Source organism: Pelophylax lessonae, assembly GCF_965119305.1.
Source record: "Pelophylax lessonae genome assembly, chromosome: 5".
Lineage (NCBI taxonomy): Eukaryota > Metazoa > Chordata > Amphibia > Anura > Ranidae > Pelophylax > Pelophylax lessonae.
Window position 1 is genome coordinate 411518691 of NC_138772.1, and position 22125 is coordinate 411540815.

The 22125-nt window shown below is 41.9% G+C and overlaps 1 protein-coding gene across 2 annotated transcripts in view; it reads right to left on the reverse strand.

Moving 5' to 3' along the window:
- Positions 1-22125, reverse strand: part of TRAPPC8 (trafficking protein particle complex subunit 8) — a 220570-nt gene that overhangs the window by 192766 nt on the left and 5679 nt on the right. Inside the window, exons 2-3 of one of the 2 annotated variants that reach the window (XM_082259742.1) lie at positions 13345-13539; positions 504-587 (exon numbers count right to left, since the gene is read on the reverse strand). In XM_082259742.1, coding sequence (XP_082115868.1) covers positions 504-587; positions 13345-13539 — 279 coding nt within the window. The remainder of the gene's footprint in view (positions 1-503; positions 588-13344; positions 13540-22125) is intronic. The other variant, XM_082259743.1, reaches the window with a different exon arrangement.

Genomic DNA, 22125 nt, shown 5'->3' on the forward strand with positions numbered 1-22125 from the left:
AAAAATATTCACAATTAGGCCAGGTACACACTATGAGAAAATCAGACAAAACGGACGTCTAATTTTCCATGAAGGTGCGTATCATGATGTAACCAACAATGGTATTAACTTCTACGTTGATGATGTGTTTTCTATATCCATACTCATGTGTTACAATTTTACTGACACCAAGGCCATAAGGCTATTTAAAAAACAACCAAGACACATGTACATCTATAAAAATATTAAATAGAAAACAAACAAAATTACAAAATGCAACAAACATTAGCAGCACATTTTCAGAATGCAAGGTTAGTAGAATTACAGAAAAATTTCAGATCATAGATAACCATCACCAGAAATTGTTGTTGACATTTGAATTGACGACAATTAGGAAAATACACAACTAGATCAGGGGGTAGGTAGCTAGATAGTCCTAGTACAATGGTAAGGGGGAGAATAAGAGGACTGGAAATGAATGAGGATTAGGGAGTCATTGTTTTTAGCTCTAGTTGTAATACTACCTGAATAATACTTGGACTTGTTGAGCTCCATCAATGTGTCTTTCCAATTATTGTACCAAGGGACACTAGCTTTAAGAGAGCGATCTGACAGAGAGAATATGGCATTATTTAACCAAATAAAATAAACATTACTTTAATCAAGGGGTGTAAATATGTCCTAAACATTTCAAAATTATACACGGTAGATGTAATTGCATTGAGATAGTGTTTTATATCCATTGTTGATGATGCATTCTATTTTAATAAAAAAATCCATTAAAATCATCAAAGCAGAGGTAAACTTACAAATTAAAAAAAGAGAAGCATGGACTTTAAAAAAACAAACATTTTTACTCACCTAGGTGGAGGCAAAAAATCGATCTGATGCTGAGTCTGTCCCCCTCGGCTCTGCAGTAAGAACTGAGAGATCAAACACCCCTGATCGTTCAGTTCTCCTCTTCGCTCCGAGCAGAGAGCCGTGACTGTCTCCGGCTCTCTGCTCTGCCCCTTCAGAGCCCACTGGAGCACTGAACTTTAGAGGGGACAGGAGGGACTGGCTCAGACTCTCAGCGGATCACAGAGACGGATGCAGGTGCTGTTCCATATGGTCAGGATCTTTTCAGAGCCTGAAACGGCTGAGTGACAGCAACCGACAGCGGTCACATTTAAAAAACTCACCTTACATATGTATCACATACTACAAAAGGTAGTGAGCAATTCAGGAGAACAAATTCCATTACTTTTTACTTACAGTTTTTCTTATTGAGGTTGGAAAGTGGCACAGCAGTGCAGCTGCTGCTAATTTCTTGCCATCCTTTCAAGCATTTGAACTACGCTGTGCAATGGATAGAGGGTCAGCCCCCCCCCCCCCAGGCACTCTTGTGATCGCCTAATATTCTTTTTAGCCCATAGCCATAGAGAAGGGCCAATATAGTGCCAGGGGAGTGGCGTAGCCTGCTGAAGTGGTTGTAAACCTCTGACATGAAAAGTGAACAAAGCATATCCTTCTATAGTGTGAACCTGCATCAATCCAAAGCACTGTCCGTTTTCTGTCTGCAGTCTCATTCCTCTGCTATCTGCATGAGTCATTTATGAAAGGCTATGCCGACTTCAAGGGATGGAGAGGACGGGGAAGGAAGTCTCCAGCACACAGCTTGTAACTGACAGCCTTAGCTGTGCATGTTTCCTATGAGACTGTGTAGAAGGTGGTGTCCATTCTTTCCACTCAGGTCTCAGATCACACTCAGCTCTCCTCTCTGAATTGTGCAGTGTATGACATCAGATTCCCTTCCTTTCTGGAAGTTCAGAAAAACTGGGTAAATTCTGGACTTTAAACAAACGTAGGGAACTGATGGATGCAGATATTCAGGTACAACTTGTAGGAGGATTGGTTTCATCTCTGTGTATCACAAGAGTGTATCACATTTCAGCGAGTGAGTATATTCATTTATTACAGATACTTATATAGCGCCATTAATTTACGCAGAGCTTTACATATATATTGTTTATGTAAGGGTTTGCAACCACTTTAGGGTTCTTTCACACAGAGCCCCTCCACTCCGCCCACGGATCCCTTGCTGAACGGGACGATTGTTAGGTTTGTTTTTTTACATCCATGGCTATTCAAATTATGCCTGGTGGACATGGGCAGACCTATGATTGCTATATAGGTGGCCAGATGCAAATTGACTTGTGTCCTTTTACATCAGGCTATGTTTGATCGGTCCCGTTTAGGTCCAGAAAAATGGAAAATAATGCAGTACTTTTCCATTTTTCTTTCAGGTCTGGACAGATTTCGAGGTAGGCAGGTGTAAATAGACACAAGTCCGTTCACATCAGACTGCCCATAGAGCTGCATGGAGCTCCAATTAGGTCTACCTGAAAAGCTGAAAGACAGACTTGATCATGAAGTCCATATAAAAGGGCCCTTAACCTGGTGAACCTGGTGAGCAAACTTTTATGCTGTGTAGAGTGGGGTGTTTACTTCCACTTGAATGAAGAGCATTTAAAGTGAACCATCAGCATGGCCAAACTATTAGACTGACATCATATGGCGATTGCAGATACTTTATTTGCAGAGAAAGCAATTCATGTACATCAAAGGTAAACCAAAACTGGATGCATCATGTATGCAAATATTTTTAAATGAAGACCACATCAGATCTATAGGAAAGCCTTACCCCAAAATGTAAACAGCATGCGTAAATGGCCTACACAGTAAAGCTTGCTATACACATTTCATCTTTTTCCATTTAGCCAGCAGGTTGAAGGAAAAAAAAAAAAAAAGCAAAATAGATTTTCCACATTTTTTTATATGAAATTCCCCCAAAAAAATGTTAAAAATCAAAATATTTTAACATTTTCAGCCAATTTGTTTTATGCTACATATGTTTGGTAAAAATCGCAACAAGCGTATTTTGATTGGTTTGCGCAAAAGTTATCGCGTTTACTAACAAAGGGAAGGATTTTTGTCATTTTTGGTATTTTTTTTTTAACGAGTAATGGCAGCTATCTGCGTTTTTTTTTTTTTTTTGCGAGACTTTTGGGGTTACCAGTGACATTACTGCAGTAATCAGTGCTATACATATGCACTGTTACTGTAAAAATGACACTGGCAGGGAAGGGGTTAACTGTATTGGAGAGGGAGGAGTTAAGTGTGTCCTAGGGGCGTGTTTCTAACTGTGATGGGACATGTCTACTATTGTAAAAACAGAGATCAACGGTTCTACATAGTAGAACCGTCTGATCTCCATTTTTACACAGGGGAGAATGACAGGCGGCTTGTTTACATTAGCCGCCCACCTTTCTCCCTCTCTACCGACGATCGCCGAGTGACCGGCGGACATCGGGTCCGCTGGTCACACGCACTGACTCCTTAGTGAACGCCCGCTATTGGCTCACAAGCCGGTGACAGGCTAGTGACATATATATATATATATATACGTCACTTTGCCTGGCCGGGGCTGACCACCGCAGTATATGTACTTGCGGCGGTCGGCAAGTGGTTAACAAGTAGTACAAACTATTTTTTGCTGTATATTTTCAGTGGATATGCAGGTGAAATTCATGAATCTTTTTAAAAACATTTCTGTAGTTCTGTATAGTTAAAATTATAGATTTGTTTTACAAGCACATATATATTTGTTTTCCATCATTGCCAGCACAATGGCTGAAATTATAAATCAGGCTGACGGGAAGAAGAGCTAAAAGACACAAAATTCTGTTTGCAGTCTCTCCTATCTATGGATCAAACAGTGTCATATTTCACATATTGGTTGTGTATTTGTTAGGTCATTTTTTGGTGTATAGTTCAAAGGTTTTGGGGAATGCCTTTTTTTGTTGTTGGCTTTCTGTATTTGGAATTTGACTTTCCTGGACCTCGGACTGAATGGAAAATTGGTAAGTGGACTTTCAAGTTTACATTTGAGTACCCCTGGTCTAGATGTACAAATGTACACACAAATAAGAAGCTCCCAGGATGCACATACAAAGGCATGTTTATGTCGCCTTGTTACGGTCCTCCTCTTAGGGCACATCAGCATCCTACCAGATTGACAGGTTCACTATTCTACTAGTTTAAATGCGAATACACAAAATAAACTTAAAAGTAGAAAACAAGTATGCAAAGTAACTTTATAAAACAAATATGCCACCGATCTTAAAACATAAGGTATACTGGTAACCTTCAGCTTTTCTACGAATATATACCAAGCCTACACAAAACTCACCAAATCCAAATGGTAAGCAAAAGAAACACAAAAATATTAAAATTTCATGAAGCAAATTTAGCTGCCATTTACAACTAACTGAAAGAAAACAATTATACATGCAAGAAGGAAAAACATAAAAAAATAAAATAATAATAATAATTCCTCCCAGCCATTAGAATTTTGAATTTAGTCAGTATGTGCAAAATGTGTTTATGTCATCTTTAGGACTTCATATGGGACATTTCAAATTATAGTACACAGCTTTGTCATGCCCACCATTGCATCACAGCCTTACTATATTACAAATCCCCTAGCAGCAGATGTTTACTAAGCGCTCCTTAACCATTTCAATACCGGGCACTTTCACAACCTTCCTGCCCAGGCCAATTTTCAGCTTTCTTTTGGTGGTATTTAATCACCACTGGGTTTATTTTTTCTAAATAGACAAAAAAAAAAAAATGCGTTTTTCTTAATTTCTGTTCGAAAATTTAGCAAATAAATAATATTTCTTCATACATTTAGGCCAAACTGTACACTGCTACATAACCCAAATCAGTGTATATTATTTAGTCTGTAGGAAAGTTATAGAGTCCACAAACTATGGTGTATAGAATCTGAAAATTGATCAATCCTGATGTACTGACGGCTTATCTCATTTCTTGAGGCCCGAAATAGCCAGGACAGTACATATACCCCAAAATTACTCCTTTTTGGAAAGTAGGCAGCCCCATGTATTTAGTAAGAGGCTTGGCAAGTTTTTTGAAGTAGAAATTTCTGGTCACAAATCTTTGGAAAAGAAATTAAAAGTTTTTCCACAATTTTGTTTTTACATACTGTCATCAGTGCAGTACTGCGTCATCATATAACTGGTGTGGCGGCAATCAGGGACACTGACAGGTGACAGTATGTAAACACTTTTTTCAATTTGTGAATTTTTTTTCCTTTTTTAAATAATATGTGACCAAAGCAATACACAGTGTTACCATAGTTAACACTGTACTACTCTAGGAAATAATCAGGATTTTTTTTTTTTACAAATTTTTCTTATACCAGTGAATTTGATTGGTGTAAGCAACCATTTTTACTGAATGAAATTGAATAATTCGGTGTGTTTTATTGTGATTAGCCACAGCTAAATCACATGGTACAGATAGGCTGTGATTGGCCCTGTCTGTACCACGTGATCACTTTGACCAATCACAGCTAGCAACACAATTGTACACCATGACATGAATCAAAGCCATTCATTTTTTACAATTGTCATGTGATCTGCCTTGACTAGTCACAGCAATCACATGGTACTGACACACTGATCAGTCATCGGCTGTGTCTGATGGATATAGCTGGTGACCGATCACGCTGAAGTGTGGCTCCACAGCCATGTGTGAGGCACGTTCCGGTAGAACGTCTTAACATCCACCCAGCCATCATTTGACAATAGGCTGGGCAGGAAGTGGTTAAAGCGGTTCTAAAGTCAGAACATGTTTTACCCAAATACATTCTCTGCATTATATCCCAATACTTGCTGTGCACCCCCCCCCCCCCCTCTAAACACCTACCCGGCCTCCTCTACCGATCCAGCGCTGCCCAATCTGCAGCAGCTATTTTCCTCTATTCTTGCTTTTACAGGACACGTGGAGACCAGTGGTAGCCATGGGTTCCTGCTGCTGTCAGTCAAATCTTGTGAATAGAGAACAGAGGGTGTGGCTGAGCCATGTTGGTGTGTCTATGGACGTACAGTTTGCTGAGGGGGAATTCGTAGGAAGGGGAGGACAGTGCCGATGGGAGAATGCAGAAGAGGAGAAAAGGGAACTGAGCAATACCAGCGGGATTTCTGGTCTGACGTCACTTCCTACATTGTGGAACAAATGCTGGATCCCAGGAGAAAGTGAAGCAGAGGCTATTTGTACTATATATGCGGCTGGCTGGCTTATTGTGGTGCCAGTTTTACAAAGGTTTTTAAATAGAGAGGAATTTGATGATGTATGCCCTGGTTTGTGTCCTCTATTGTCCATGAGCCATAAAGATATATTATATGGGTGACTGGCGCCATCCAGTGGAGAAGTTAAGGTGGTTGGAGGATTCTGGAAGAGATCTGCATTTTTGACAAAAGCACTGTTTTGGCCTTCCTTTACAACACACACGCACACCATTAACCTTGAGAAGTGTGACACTTTGAATGGACACGACTGAAGCGATTATCATGGACACCTTGGGGTTGATTTATTAAAACTGTGCAAAACGAAAGTGCAAAATCTGGTGCAGCTCTGCATGGTAGCCAATCAGCTTCTAACTTGAGATTGTTCAATTAAGCTTTAACAAAAACTTGGAAGCTGACGGAATTCTATGCAGAGCTGCATCCAATTTTGCACTCTCCAGTTTTGAAAAATCACCCCAGTTTTTGCAATATAAAGCACTTTATTAAGTATAATAGAGCACAATTGTGATTAGTCAGTCACAGTTGGTTGGAATTCGGTGCACTCTTTGAATTGTTTTAAGAAATACTGTGCTGGTCATATTCAAATGAAGTTGGGATAAGGTGTGTTGATAATACATTAGACCTAGCAGCTAGATTGTGGGGGGGGGGGGTCAATCTCTGAATTAATTTTGGAATATATGATTTTAGGCAGGAGTATTTTAAAGGCTGTACTTTCTAGTTTAAATTAAGAGTGTATAAGGTTTAATTGCACAACTGCACAGTGTGCGCAACAAAATAATAAAAACTGCACCTCCAGAACAAGTCCTTCTCTGACGAGTTATGTCGGGCAGTCATTTCCGTTTACTCACTTTGCTGGGGACAACCTTTTTACCAGACAGCAAGTAATGAAACTCTTTAACAGCAACCCTTTTTTTTTAAAGTTACGTTTAATGAAAACCTACCTGCTGGTCTAAAGTCTTTTCACATGTTCAGACCCATCAGTCCAGATCCATCTGTTGGATTTTCAGGCAGATCTGGAATGGAAGCTCTATGAAGTCCATGGGCAGGCAGAGTTAAACGAAGTGAGTATGTTTACATCCGGTCCAAAAAAAAGAAAAGAAATAACGAAAAAAGGTCTGTCTTTTTCTGTATTTCTGGACCTAAATGTGATGAATTTGAGGTAGTTGTATGTAAATGGACACGTCTGTTTACATGTGCCTGCCTATGGGCCTAGCATTGGTATGTTAAGTCAGGAAGAAGAAAACAAACACGGAACAAAACATCCATACTGTTAGGCTGCTCGAAATGGACAAGGACCAAGTTTAAGGGGCCTAATGATTAACAAAGGACTGCTTAGCTCTGATTGGTAATAGAAACCCTCAACTGTGCAGTAAATCGCTTCTTTATCTCTGCCTTTACTGCCTGTTCGCTCCTTCCCTCCAAGAAACCCCATCTGTTGGCCCAATGCACAGGCTTAGGTCATCAGCACTGGTCTAGTTTGTGTGATTGCCCCACCCTCTCTGCTGTGAGCACACTTTGCAGTCGGGGGGGTTTGTTTTTTTCCAGGCAGTGTCAATGCCACTGCCCCTCCGACATGCATACATAGTGACTGCACTTGTCTAGAGCAAGAGAATGTTGACAAGTACTGTCAAGCAAAAAGAAGGAAGGATCTTTTCATCTCCTGCTAAGCAGTATGGTCAGACAGCGCAGGGGGGGCACCGTCAACCATGCTAGCTCAGCATCCACACTAGCTATCCAAACAGGACAACGTACTACCTGATATGAAAATGAAGGAAAATCTCTAAGTGAGCCTCAGATAGCAGTAATACCTCACAGGGGTTCTACCTTTTAAACAGACTTTGACCACAGATGTGTTTTCAGGCTCGTGCATTAGTTGTAATAAATGCTATTTTTACATTTTCTCAGCCTCTAAAATGCACTTTTATGTTAGGCCATTCATACAGAGGCATTTACAGGCTTATTAGGAGAGGATCTTTTGGGCAGAAAAAGAGCTTGAGGCGTCTAAACATTCATTGCAATGGCCAGAAAAAAAAAAATATTTTCTGGCCAATAAAATGAATGCCAAAATGCTTGATGTGCCTAAACGCTTTTGCAAAATGCAGTTTAGGTGCATTCTTTAAGAGCTGGGATAGGCATGTATACCGCAGCCTCTCTCAACTAGGGTTTCGAGAAACAGTTTCTTCCCGAGGTTGCTAGTAGTTTTGCGAGCAATAAACAATGGAGAAAAGATCCCCAAGCAAAGCTGACCAACAGAAGGGCAATTTTCCACTATCATATCAGTGCTGACCATTAATGTTAACGCACACCACAGTTTTCACTGTTTTTATGGTTTTGATGTTATTTATTTTTAAGTTAAGTTTATTACTGAAAAAAAAATGTTGCATACAGAAGGTGGGTGTTAAGGCATATTTATGGTCACAATGTAAATTCATATATTAATTTCCACATTTTCTAGCCTACTTCTATTAATATAAACGTGAACGATCTTGAAGTTTGTAAACTTACTTCGTGATGCCCCTACACATTAATGTTAAATTCTGTATTCACGAAAGCCTGTAAGTTGCACTCCTGCAACACAGAATTCACAGACCTGCCTCTGAGCTACAAAGGCGCTGAGAGGAGAAGGTGGAATCAGTACAGGAATCACTGCTTACAGGCAAGAAGGTGCCATGGGATACTGCATGAAGTCCTTAGAAATGGAAAATAAACAGCAGAGGAGAAGCTGCAAAACTTGCAGGAATCCAAGAAGACAGGCAGCAATCACAACATGAAAGGAGATTCCTTATAAAGGAATGTCAAATACTATTTGTATGGCTATTACATCGCTGAAGTTATAAAATGAAAGTGTGTGCTGTGACCCCAGATATCCTTTAACCGCTTGCCGACTGCTCACAGTATATTTACTGCGGCAGTCGGCCCCTCACAGGCAGAGTGACGTAGGTCTACGTCGCTCGCCTGTGAGGCTCTGGGGAGCGAGCGCGCGCCCGCGGAGGCGCGCTCCCGCTCCCGCGCGGTCACGGAACCCCCCGCGCGTGTGACCAGCGGACCCGATGTCCGCCGGTCACTCGGCGATCGGCGGGGGAGAAGGAGAATGTCAGGCAGCATGTGTAAACAAGCCACCTGTCATTCTCCTCGCTGTAAAAACACTGATCACTCGGATCTAGTATGTAGATCCGTTGATCAGTGTCCTTACAGCTAGAGCCACAGCCAATCACAGTAAGAATCACGCCCCTAGGGACACACACAGCCCCTCCCTCCCAAATAAAGTTAACCCCTTCACTACCAAGGCAATTTTACAGTAACAGTGCATATATATAGCACTGATTACTGTAGAAATGTCACTGGTAACCCCAAAAGTGTCAAAAATGTCAGTCAAGGGTCCGATCTGTCCGCCCCAATGTCGCAGTACCGCAAAAAAAAAAAAAAAAACGCAGATCGCCGCCATTACACGTTAAAAAAAAAAAAACACCAAAAATGACAGAAATCTTTCCCTTTGTTAGTAAACGCGATAACTTTTGCGCAAACCAATCAAAATACGCTTTTTGCGATTTTTTTTACCAAACATAGGTAGCATAAAACAAATTGGCCGAAAATTTAAAAAAATTTTGATTTTTACATTTTTTTTGGGGGGAATTTCATATAAAAAAAATGTGAAAAAATATTGCTATTTTTGCAAAATGTACGCTCTTTTTTTGTTTATAGCGCAAAAAGTAAAAATCGCACGGGTGATCAAATACCACCAAAAGAAAGCTCTGTTTGTGGGAAAAAAAGGACGCCAAATTTGTTTAGATACAGCGTCGCATGACCGCGCAATTGTCTGTTAAAGTCACGCAGTGCCGAATCGCAAAATACCCTCTGGTCGTTTAGCAGGAAAATCCTCCGGGGCTTAAGTGGTTAACAATGATCTGGCCTAGGTGTTACTTATTGTACAAATTACTGATCATGCTAATTAATCGTGAGCTGTAATCATTTTTGACAGGGGTTCCCCGTGATCTTAAAATAGTTTCAAGCATTCCTCAGGAGTAAAAAAAAGGTTTAGAAAGGCTCATCTATAAACACATTCAACATCACTTGGTGTTGTACTGAGAAACATTTGAACACAATCTGCCCTTAAGCTCGGTTCACACTGGGGTGGCACGACTCTGTACTACTTCGGGGGCGACTTGTGCATTCCCATGCACCATGACTTCGGAGCGACTTGGATGGACTTCACATAATGGAAGTTTATGCAAGTCGCTCCGAGGTCGCCCCGAAGTAGTACAGGACCCTTTTTCTAAAGTCGGAGCGACTTGTGTCGCTTCTATTATAACGGGTCCTGTAGCAGTCAATGGACCGCGAGGGAGCGCGACTTGTCAGGCTGACAAGTCGCGCTAGTGTGAATCGAGTCTAATACCAAAGCATAATAAAAGTATACAATATATGTATTCTTCAGCACACCAGAAAAGAACACATTTTCATGCAGTGCAAAAAATGCAGCATGCTAAAAACATTCCTACACCACAACAAAAGGCAAAAGGATTGCACCACATTTTGTGTTTTTACATGCTTCCAAAAACACATGGAAAAGCAGGTCATACAAACCGAGGAAGGTTTTTTCTTTGTTTGCATTTTTTATTATTTCACATATAGTGAATGCCATATAGTACAATATGACAAACTAGCAGAGGGGCACTTTCTTCAGTCTCTTAATGAGACTTTACTACCACTTTTAAATATTGAAAAGTATCACTTTCCTATTGTTAAACTGCTGCAGTTTCCCAAAAGTTTTGACCTGGCATAGAGGATGTGAACTGTCTGGATTGTGGGTGCAATGTTCAGGTCTACAGACAATTCCTCCAGCTGTGGGTTTGTACCGAGATACAGAAGTCCAGTCTTTGGGCTGGAGGAAGTATCAATGGACTACAAGTGCAGTGACATCAAAGCTCTTGTGCTCCATTGAGATTTACAAGTCCTTCTGTCGCAGAGATAGGTGGAACCTGTAGCGTCCCCATTCATATATTTGGGCAGCGCTTCAAACAAAACTGCGCCAAATAACCACTTCCCGCCCAAAGACATCATAGGGCATCCTGGACTTTGAGTGGGGATATCTGAATGATGCCTGCAGCTCTTTTTCTGCCCACAATTCCCTGTCATATAAAAACAATCATAGCGTCTTTTATTTTATTTTTTTTAACAGACCGCGCCGCCATCTGGTGCTTCTAACGGCTCACCCGTACGATGTTACACCCTAAATACGTAACATGCAGTGAATTCTCCTTTAAGTTAATTTATACATCCTGATTAACCTGACTGGTTTATTTAAACATTTACTGCTCTACATCTATCAGAGCTACAATTTCAGCACGAGTGCAATTTTTTTTTAAAACCTGACAGTATACCGCTTTGAGGGGTTCTACTGTCATCTAAAAAGGACAACTGAATAATGGGAACCCCATTCATATTATTACACAATGCATAGTATAATGTCTAGACAGCTACTTTGCTCAATTGCTAAATGTGATAAAGAACCTGCCTACAATACAGTTCTACACAAAAGCACAGAAAATGTTTGAATTTATGAAATGTATAACAGGGAGTCCCAGCATCAAAAAGCAATGCAATTGAATGCCAACATCCACTAAAATATAAAAATTTCCAAAAGAAGGTAAACAAGATTGATGTCTTACAAAACTATGGCCTAACTAACACTGCCCACCTAGCCTACCATACAGAGGTAGGGGGCTGTTCACGTGCTGCAGCATTTTGCGCTGCAGCAAATTTAACTTGGTAAGTTAAAGAGGAAGTAAGCCCTCCTCTACAACTTTTACCTATAGGTAAGCCTATGATAGCCTATGATAAGGCTTACCTATAGGTACTGTAAATATCTCCTAAACATGTACCGTTTAGGAGATATTTACCTTACATGCAGCCAGTGACGTCACTGGTGCATGCGCTCTGAAGGAACGGCCGCTCGTGCCGTTCCTTCAGAGTGCCGTGCCTGTCGGCTCTCGCGCGCGCGGGAGTGACGTCACCGCGGCTCCGGCCAATCAGATGGCCGGATGCCGCGATCCCGGAAGACAGGCGACTGGACATGTCGCTCGTCATAGAGGTGAGTGAGCGGCACGGCGGGGGCACGTTCTAAGGTAAGTATTGCATAATGAGCTAGTATGCGATGCATACTAGCTCATTATGTCTTTCTCTTGCAGGGTGAAAAAAAAAAAAATGCGAGTTTACAACCTCTTTAAGAATAACAGGTGGCACCATCTGTCAAACTCGCCTATTCAAGTAAATGGAGCCACCCTGCAAATGACAGTCAAATGTCTGGTTCATAACTGCTCTACATTAGTCCCAATGAAAACTGCCATTCAATCGCTTTTCAGAGAATGAGCAAGTATGAACTTACCCTTTTACCAGTCATGGTAAACCATCATGCCAACTACTAGAATTCACAGAAAACCAAAATATAGCTATGACTTAATGGTGTAAAGTTCTTCAGGTAGAACCTGAACTCTACCTGGTTCACAATGGCATACAATAGATGAAGCGCCTACATTGCACATTGTGGAGCTTGCCTTACAACAAAAACACACAACATCCAGACACCAAGCCACACAAGGATTTTCATAGTCTATGGAGAGTAGCAGCGCTTGACGCTTTTTCCTATATATATATATATATGGCAAAAGATAACCGGACTTCATCACAGGTTACTTTTATGTCTGTATAAACGAAATTGTACAATATATAAAATGACACCCATGTAATTTTCAGAATTAGGAACCTGTGTTGGAGCTGAAAGAAGAAGAGCCACACTCAGCACAAAGATTAAACCCAACTCAAGCCAAAATGCTTTCCTTTGCTTTGAGTGGAAATGGAAAAAAAAAAAACTGTCAGATTATTATTACTATGTGTGTCCCCATTTCCTCTGCCAGTTACAGGGGGAAAGAGACCTTCAAAAAGGGAAACATCTCTAATGGGAGAAGATATTAGCTGAGTAAGTCAGATTTATATTCCTTCATGGCATGTCACCCCCACAGGAAGCAGGAAGTGATAGGAAATCTTTCCAAAAAAAGATAGCAATAAAACCCGAGTGACATACGACATCTTTCCTATTGTGTCCAAATAGTAAACATTTTAGGCTGAAGTCAAGATTTATTGCTTTGAAAAAAGGGAAAACTGCAAACAAAACACCTAGCATGTTGTATATTAATTGCCAACAGAGCTCCATGCTTACCACTAATATTAAGGTCATAATCGCCAGCAGTAATCACATTTGGTACCAAACTTTCAGCAGGTTGGCTGGATGAGACAACATCATTCAGAAGTTTGCGGATTGCTGCTTGTAAAGGTGCTTGAGTAACAATGTTGTTGACAGTAATTTTTAGGTTTTTTATGACATGAAGCTGATTGTTGGGATCCCGCATATGAACTGAAAAGAAAAATAGAAATAGCCCTTTAACATTTTATACAGCATTGAAAAGGGACATGTATATATATTTTGCTTGTTTATTGAAAAGGGACAGCAGTAGAACAATCATGTGGAAGTAATCCAAAAACATGGGAATAGTACAGAAGAAACACTGCGCCATAGGGATAAGAGAAAAATATCAGAATGGAAAATTAAGCTGATCAGCAAAGATGTTTTCCAAGGTGCCCCGAGAAAATGAAATGGAGAAATGTAACCAGGTACTAATGATCTCAGAATCCTGCACCCTATTATGTTGGGAGGAATACAAAGAAAGTATTACATCTGGAACCAAAGTATATCTATTTACACGTCTCCAGGATTTGGGGCTGAAGTTCTACCTAAATGATAGTTGGGTAGATAACCTTCATACCCCAGCTATGGTGACACTACAAATCCCATCATGCATCTGCCTCTTGGGTGTTATGCCTGAGTTAGTTTTGGGCAGGAAGCCTGCAGTGGGTGGAGCCTGCTGAATCCCTCCCACAGCTCTGCTTAGGCTATTTCTACACAGTCATGTCACTGCTTTTACAAGGTAATATCTGGGTGTGCAAACTAATATGGTACACAAAGTGGATTTATATGTTTTGTGGCTATTGAAAAATATATTTTAATGAAACTTTTTGTGCCTAGAGTTTAGCTTCAGGCCTCTTTCACAGTTGTGTGACTTGGGGCTGCAAAGTCGCATGACAAGTCAGATTTCTAAAAAGTGCTGTTCATATCTGTGCGACTTCCAGTCGCAACAACTTCAAAGCAGTCCCTTCACTACTTTGGTCCAACTTTGATGCATTTTGAAGTCCATAGACATCGGCATTGCTTCAAGTCCAGTCAAAATTGTGACAAAATCACGCAACTTTTAGGTCACACAAGTGTGAAAGGGGCCCTAAAGTGAATGTAAACCGTATATATATATATATATATATATATATATATATATATATATATATATACACAGTGGGTACGGAAAGTATTCAGACCCCCTTAAATTTTTCACTCTTTGTTATATTGCAGCCATTTGCTAAAATCATTTAAGTTCATTCTTCTTCCTCATGAATGTACACATAGCACCCCATACTGACAGAAAAACACAGAATTGTTGACATTGTTGCAGATTTATTAAAAAAGAAAAACTGAAATATCACATGGTCCTAAGTATTCAGACCCTTTGCTCAGTATTTAGTAGAAGCCCCTTTTGATCTAATACAGCCAGGAGTCTTTTTGGGAAAGATGCAACAAGTCTTTCACACCTGGATTTGGGGATCCTCTGCAATTCCTCCTTGCAGATCCTCTCCAGTTCTGTCAGGTTGGATGGTAAACGTTGGTGGACAGCCATTTTTAGGTCTCTCCAGAGATGCTCAATTGGGTTTAAGTCAGGGCTCTGGCTGGGCCATTCAAGAACAGTCACGGAGTTGTTGTGAAGCCACTCCTTCGTTATTTTAGCTGTGTGCTTAGAGTCATTGTCTTGTTGGAAGGTAAACCTTCGGCCCAGTCTGAGGTCCAGAGCACTCTGGAGAAGGTTTTTGTCCAGGATATCCCTGTACTTGGCCGCATTCATCTTTCCCTCGATTGCAACCAGTCGTCCTGTCCCTGCAGCTGAAAAACACCCCCACAGCATGATGCTGCCACCACCATGCTTCACTGTTGGGACTGTATTGGACAGGTGATGAGCAGTGCCTGGTTTTCTCCACACATACCGCTTAGAATTAAGGCCAAAAAGTTCTATTTTGGTCTCATCAGACCAGAGAATCTTATTTCTCACCATCTTGGAGTCCTTCAGGTGTTTTTTTTAGCAAACTCCATGCGGGCTTTCATGTGTCTTACACTGAGGAGAGGCTTCCGTCGGGCCACTCTGCCATAAAGCCCCGAATGGTGGAGGGCTGCAGTGATGGTTGACTTTCTACAATTTTCTCCCATCTCCTGACTGCATCTCTGGAGCTCAGCCACAGTGATCTTTTGGTTCTTCTTTACCTCTCTCACCAAGGCTCTTCTCCCCCGATAGCTCAGTTTGGCCGGACGGCCAGCTCTAGGAAGAGTTCTGGTCGTCCCAAACGTCTTCTATTTGAGGATTATGGAGGACACTGTGCTCTTAGGAACCTTAAGTGCAGCAGAAATCTTTTTGTAACCTTGGCCAGATCTGTGCCTTGCCACAATTCTGTCTCTGAGCTCTTCAGGCAGTTCCTTTGACCTCATGATTCTCATTTGCTCTGACATGCATTGTGATCTGGAAGGTCTTATATAGACAGGTGTGGCTTTCCTAATCAAGTCCAATCAGTATAATCAAACACAGCTGGACTCAAATGAAGGTGTAGAACCATCTCAAGGATGATCAGAAGAAATAGAAAGCACCTGAGTTAAATATATGAGTGTCACAGCAAAGGGTCTGAATACTTAGGACCATGTGATATTTCAGTTTTTCTTTTTTAATAAATCTGCAACAATGTCAACAATTCTGTGTTTTTCTGTCAGTATGGGGTGCTATGTGTACATTCATGAGGAAGAAGAATGAACCTAAATGATTTTAGCAAATGGCTGCAATATAACAAAGAGTGAAAAATTTAAGGGGGTCTGAATACTTTCCGTACCCACTGTATATATAATATATATACACACACACACCCAGTGAGGTGACTGCCCTCAGGCGATACACAGATTAAAAAAATCCACCTACATAAGGCCTCTTTCATACTTGTACGACTTTCCAACGTTGCAGCGACTTTGGGTGCAACTTTGGATGGGTGCAACCTGGATATGACTTTGGCTTTGACCAGTTTTAATGGAAAACTGTTGCACACAAGTTGCATTGTAGAATATTCAGGTATGACTTTCATGCAACTTCTTTAGGGAAAACATTAAAGTCTATGGCTCTCAAGTTGCATGAAAGTTGGACCAAAGTAGTGCATGAACTACTTTGAAGTTGCTGCAACTTTAAGTTGCGCATATATGAATTGGCATCATTGGAAAACATGATGAACGGCATGCAGTGCAACTCTGATGTCCAAAGTTGCATGACAAGTTGCACAAGTGTGAAAGGGGTCCAGTGTCGTCATTCCCCTACATACATTTAAAGTGCAGAGTTTATACAAGATCTCTCAGCTCTGAAAAGCAGGGGGCGGAGAGCTGAACTTAGATCAATGAGGAAAGCTCTGAGAGATGATTGGAGAGAAGGGACCCATCTCCCCCTCCCCCCTTCACACAGCACACAGGAACAGCTAAAGCTGTCAATCAGCTGTGCCCCCGTCACTATTTTTCTTATGCTTTTAGAAGAGGAACAAAGAAGTGGACAGAAATGACACTTAGTGGATTGAGACAAGTACACTCTTTAGAGCATGGGTGCTCAACCTGTGGCCCTCCAGCTGTAGCTGGAACAACAATTCCCATCATGTCTCTGACTTTTAAAGACAAGCATGTAACTGTCAGCGCAAAAAAAGCAAGGGGATTTCCAGTCACTACTTACCAACCAGCCATTGACCAACCAAATTAACCGGTCTAACAGTATGCGTTTAAAACAGGGGTTTAGTTAAACACATTTGCAAATACATGCGTAAGCTGCAGGCCACAGCAAGGCACCCTGATATCTGCAGACCCTAAATCTACCTTTAAAGAGTCTCCACAGTGAGAGCACATGTAATCTTAAAGCGGTAGTATCCCGCTTTTTTACACTTTTACCTACAGGTAAGCCTATAATAAGGCTTACCTGTAGGTACAAATAATATCTCCTAAACCGGCACGGTTTTGGAGATATTTACAGTGCATGCAGCCGCTCGCGCGAGCGGCGTATGCGCTCTGAAGGTCTGGGGGACCTTCAATTATGTTTGCCGGAGCTTGCCGGAAAAAAATTTTTTTTTTTTTTTTTTTTTTTTATAGGGTTTACAACCGCTTTAATGGATAGATGGAGGACAGTTGACTGGAGGGAGCCCACCCCTCCTTAAAGGGGCAGAATCACACTGAATACCCAGCACATTGCACAATGTCAGGAAAGGTGTCAGTGCGTTGCCTGACCAATATAAACGAGTCCTCCATCTGCAGATATCAGGGTGCCTTGCTGTGGCCTGCAGCTTACACATGTATTTGCAGGTTAATTTGGTTGGTCGCTGGCTGGTTGGTAAGTAGTGAGGGAAATCCCATTACCTTTTTGATCTGCGTCTGCCCTTCCAGTGCTCCTTACTATCAAGACCAGTTATAGGTGGGGAGGTGACCACTTTTTGTATCGGTCAGCAGTTTGCAACACCTCTTTGGACTTGTAGTTCCGCAACAGCTGGAGGGCCACAGGTTGAGCACCCATGCTAGAGGGATATACTTTGTTCATATTTCATGTTTGAGGCTTACAACCACTTTAAAGCGGAACTAAACTGTCCTATCTCTTTCAGCCAAGGAAGCTGCCATCTTCGCCTATGTTTGATCTGCAACTGCCATGATGCTGTACATGTGATCAGTTATGATGGTTAGACAATTTGGTTGAACTTGAGAGAACCAGCAAATGTGACAGTTAGTATTCCCAGCATGTAAGGAATAAAACAGCTTCTTTTTCCTTTTTAAAAACTGTTACACCGATGGGTTTAGTTTCACTTTCAAAATTAAAAAACAAAAAGGGACACAGGGGAGTGAAGTTACTTTTAACTGAAAGCTCTGATGTGTCCCAATATAGGCACAGTGGAAGCACACTTTATACAGAATGCAGTGACATCAAACCTAGGGCACCTCACTGCAGAACTATAAGCAAATCCAATCATTACAGTCTGTAATTAGGATTAACATAGCAATTATTGTACATGAGTCCCACCTGTAACATCTATTACATGTTTATCCTGCTAGTACATCCATTAGGTTTCCCTTCCTTTAGCATAGTGACAAGCCAGGGTTTTTTTTTTTTTGCAGTGAAATCACGCAGCGTTGTCACCATGTGGACGGGGTGGTTTTTGGACATATCGGGTTTAAAAGAGATCCTGTAATTACCAACAAACCTTCCAAACAGACATATCTAAAAAAGAGTGAATACCTACCTCTCCCACAACACAGCGCCCCTCATGAGAAATCCCTGGCTGAAGTCGGCTGGAAAACCAATAGTTCTGGGAGTGTTGGTCTCCTGCAGATCTCTCTAGATCCTTCCATCAACCTTCATGCAGGACCTTCTTCCTGTAATGCCATGGAGGTCAGCAGGGGAAACCGCCCAGCCTTGCAGGGGACCAGAATGACTGTCTGTCCCGGAAGTGTCTGTTTCCCACTGGACTACAGCCAGAAATTTCAGGTGAGCAGAGCACCGTTCTGGTGGCACGGGCAGTGGGAGAGGTGTTCACTTCTTTTCCAGGTATACCTGTTTGGAATGTTTACGGTCAATAACAAGGTCACTTTTACTGCTCTGCAGTACCCGGTAACTCTTTTTCTAAGAAGTCTTCCAGGGCAGCATTTTAGAGATAGGCTCCTTCCACCTGAAAAACACAATAGTCCACCATTATAAAAATTTCAGTCACACCAGTGTGCCTCAGTAATAGTCTAGCACCAAAGGAACCCTCAGTAAGCCTGTGAATCTGCAAAACCGTTTTGTATTGTTGTTGAGGGTGGGAACGGAGTGTTGCCCTGGAAGACTGCTTAGAAAAAGAGTTACCAGGTACCTAACTCTGCTTTCTCTAATCGTCTTCCAGAGCAGCATCTGAGAGGGTGTATCATGCAATACTTACTAGGGAAGGGATTAAATTCTGGAGCACCTTGAGACCGAATGTCTGGTCCTGACTAGACAGCTGGTGGATCCCATCCCATCTTGCAAAGGTATTGAAGCTCAACCATGTCGCTGCCCTGCAGATCTGCTCCGGTGTTGCCCCGGCCCTTTCTGTGCTTGAGGATGCCCAAGCTCTTATTGATTGGGCTTTGACTTGGTAAGCTGCCTGAATAGCAAGCTTTATCCATCTGGCTATCATACTTTGAGCCTGTTTTCATTTGTTGACTCCTACGTGGAGAACGAATAGTGTGGTTATTTTTCGCCAATCCTTAGTCCAAGGTAAATTATAAGAATTTTCCATACATCTAGCATGTATCACTTTTAATGCTATCCATTCAACGTGGAAGGAAAAATATAACCACATCCTGTGTTCTGTGGAACATTGAAAAAACTTTAGGTAGAAAAGCTTGGTCTGGGGTGAGGATTATTTTATCTGTCTGAATCAGACAATAAGGTTCTATCATAGATAGAGCCTGTATTTTGCCAACTCTTCTCGCTGACACAAGCACCACTAGGAGTACTGTTTTTAGTGTAAGGTATTTATCAGAGCATTCTTCCCATGGTTAAAAGGGTGTAGAGAGATCACATGTTGGGCTTCTGGTGAACTTCGCGGGTCCGGTTCTTATTAAATGAGAGAAAGAATGTTCTTATGAAGGGGGTCTTCTGCCAGCCTGATATCTAGACAGGAAGAAAGGGACGCCACTTGGACCTTCAAAGTTTTATGGGAAATGCTCTTGTCTGCTGCTTCTTGTAAGAAATCTAAGATTTCTGGAATAGTCCCCTTGTCCGGGTCTCTTTTGCTCCCGTACCAGAAGACAAACTTTTTTTCTCACTCTCGTAGATGGCTCTGGTTACAGGTTTTCTGCTGAACTATCACCTTGTTCGGCAAACCCTTCCGCTGTAACCTCACCCTTTTTAGGAACCAGGCCGAGAGCTTTAGGACCTTGTGGTTTGAGTGGTTGACTGGCCCCCGTGTTAGGAGGTCCGCCATGTCTGGAAGCAATAGATATGGTCGAACATTGAGATTCTTCAAATATCTGAACCATGGTCTCTGGGGCCATCGGGGTGCAATAAGTATTACTATTGCCCTTTCTTCCCTGATCTTTTGTACTACCTTTGGTATTGGTGCAGTTGGAGGGAATGCATAACACAACTGGTATGCCCAATTTTGGTTGAACGCATCTAGACCGACATTTCCCTCTGTGGGGTTCAGAGAGAAGAATTTTGGGAGTTTCGTTTTTATTTTTATTTTTGACACAAACAGATCCACCTCAGGTACCTCCCAGGTTTGAGTAATCACGAGAAGGTTGTTTCTCTGTATTATGGCTTTTCAATTTAAGAAGTCTGCCAGCATGTTGTTGGTTCCTTTCAGATGTATGGCAGAGAAGGACCTGATGTTTCCTCTGGGCCACAAGTCATCTCTGTCAGACTCATTAGACGAGTCAATTTTGTTCCCCCTTCTCTGTTCAGGTATGCCATCATTGTGGTGTTGCCTGACTGAATCCAGACATCTGCATCCTGAATAGCCGGTTGGAATGCTCCTAGCGCCTCCTTTACGGCTTTTAATCGCTCATGCTTGAGGATGCTTGGTACCAAATCGGGGTTCCATTTTCCTTGTATGCAACGGTCCCCCATTACGCGCCTCCCATCTCAGAGTGCTGGCGTCGGTAGTGATCCGCACCGGATCGGATTGAGTCCATCTGCGTCCCTTGACGTAAAACGGTGGGTTGAGCAACCATCGGAGCGCTCTTTTGAATGAACGAGGAACCAAAGTATTTGTCTCTAGGGATGGGTTGCCATCAGACCAGGATATGTTTTTCTAGAGGCCTCATATGGAGCTGTGCCCAGGTGATGGCTGGAATTGAGGATGTCATTAGTCCCAACACTGCTATGCCCCACCTGATGGTCATTATTTGGCTCCTATCATAGATACTATTGCCTCCGTGATTTTCTCAACCTTTTCCTCCGTTAGGAGAATCTTTGTTATTTTGGCATCCAGTATGTAGCCCAAGTATATGACTCTCTGGCTTGGAGTTAATTATGATTTTTCTTTGTTCACAATCCATCCAAGGCTTTGTAGGAAAGATGCTTTTGTGTAGATTGGCCTCCAGGCTGTCTGCTGATTCGGCGACGAACAGTAGATCATCTAGGTATGGCACTACACCTATGCCTTGCTGTCTTAGGTTTCTCAGGGCTTCTGCCATTATTTTCGATAAAATCCTGGGCGCCAAAGAGATGCCAAAATGTAGAGCTGTGTACTGCATATGTAGAGTGGTAGCCAGGCCTTGGACGGCAAAGCTTACGTTTTTTGATGGCTCTTTTTTTTTTTTTTTTTTTTTTAAATCGGCACACGTAAATATGCTCAAAAGGTAGAGCTGTATGTAACAAATCAATTTTTGTTTTAGTAGTTTCTCTAGTGCAGGTAAAAAAGCAAAGGTCGCTAATTTGCCCCCCACATGGAGACCGTCATTACTTTTTGTTTCTTGGAATGGAAGGCTTGAGGATAAAATCTCCCTTGCCTTTTTTGTTTTGTTGTGTCCATCGCTTCCTTTGTCCTTATCGTGCAAGGAAAGCTCTGCTACTTTTTGCTCTTTGATGCCCAGTGTATCTGCTATTGCTCTCAGCAAACTGTCCGCGTCTTCCGAAGGAAAAAAGGGTGCCTTCTGATGCTGGATCTTCATCATCTGAGTCCGAGCATAGGCCGTCTTCGGATTCTGAGCGATGCGACTAGGTTTCCTGCTCCGCTAGGTCCACCTCTTCCCCACTGCACAAGGGGATGGATGGCTTACTGGAAGACGGGGTATTGGTGTGGTTGATACTAGCTGGAATCTCCAGTT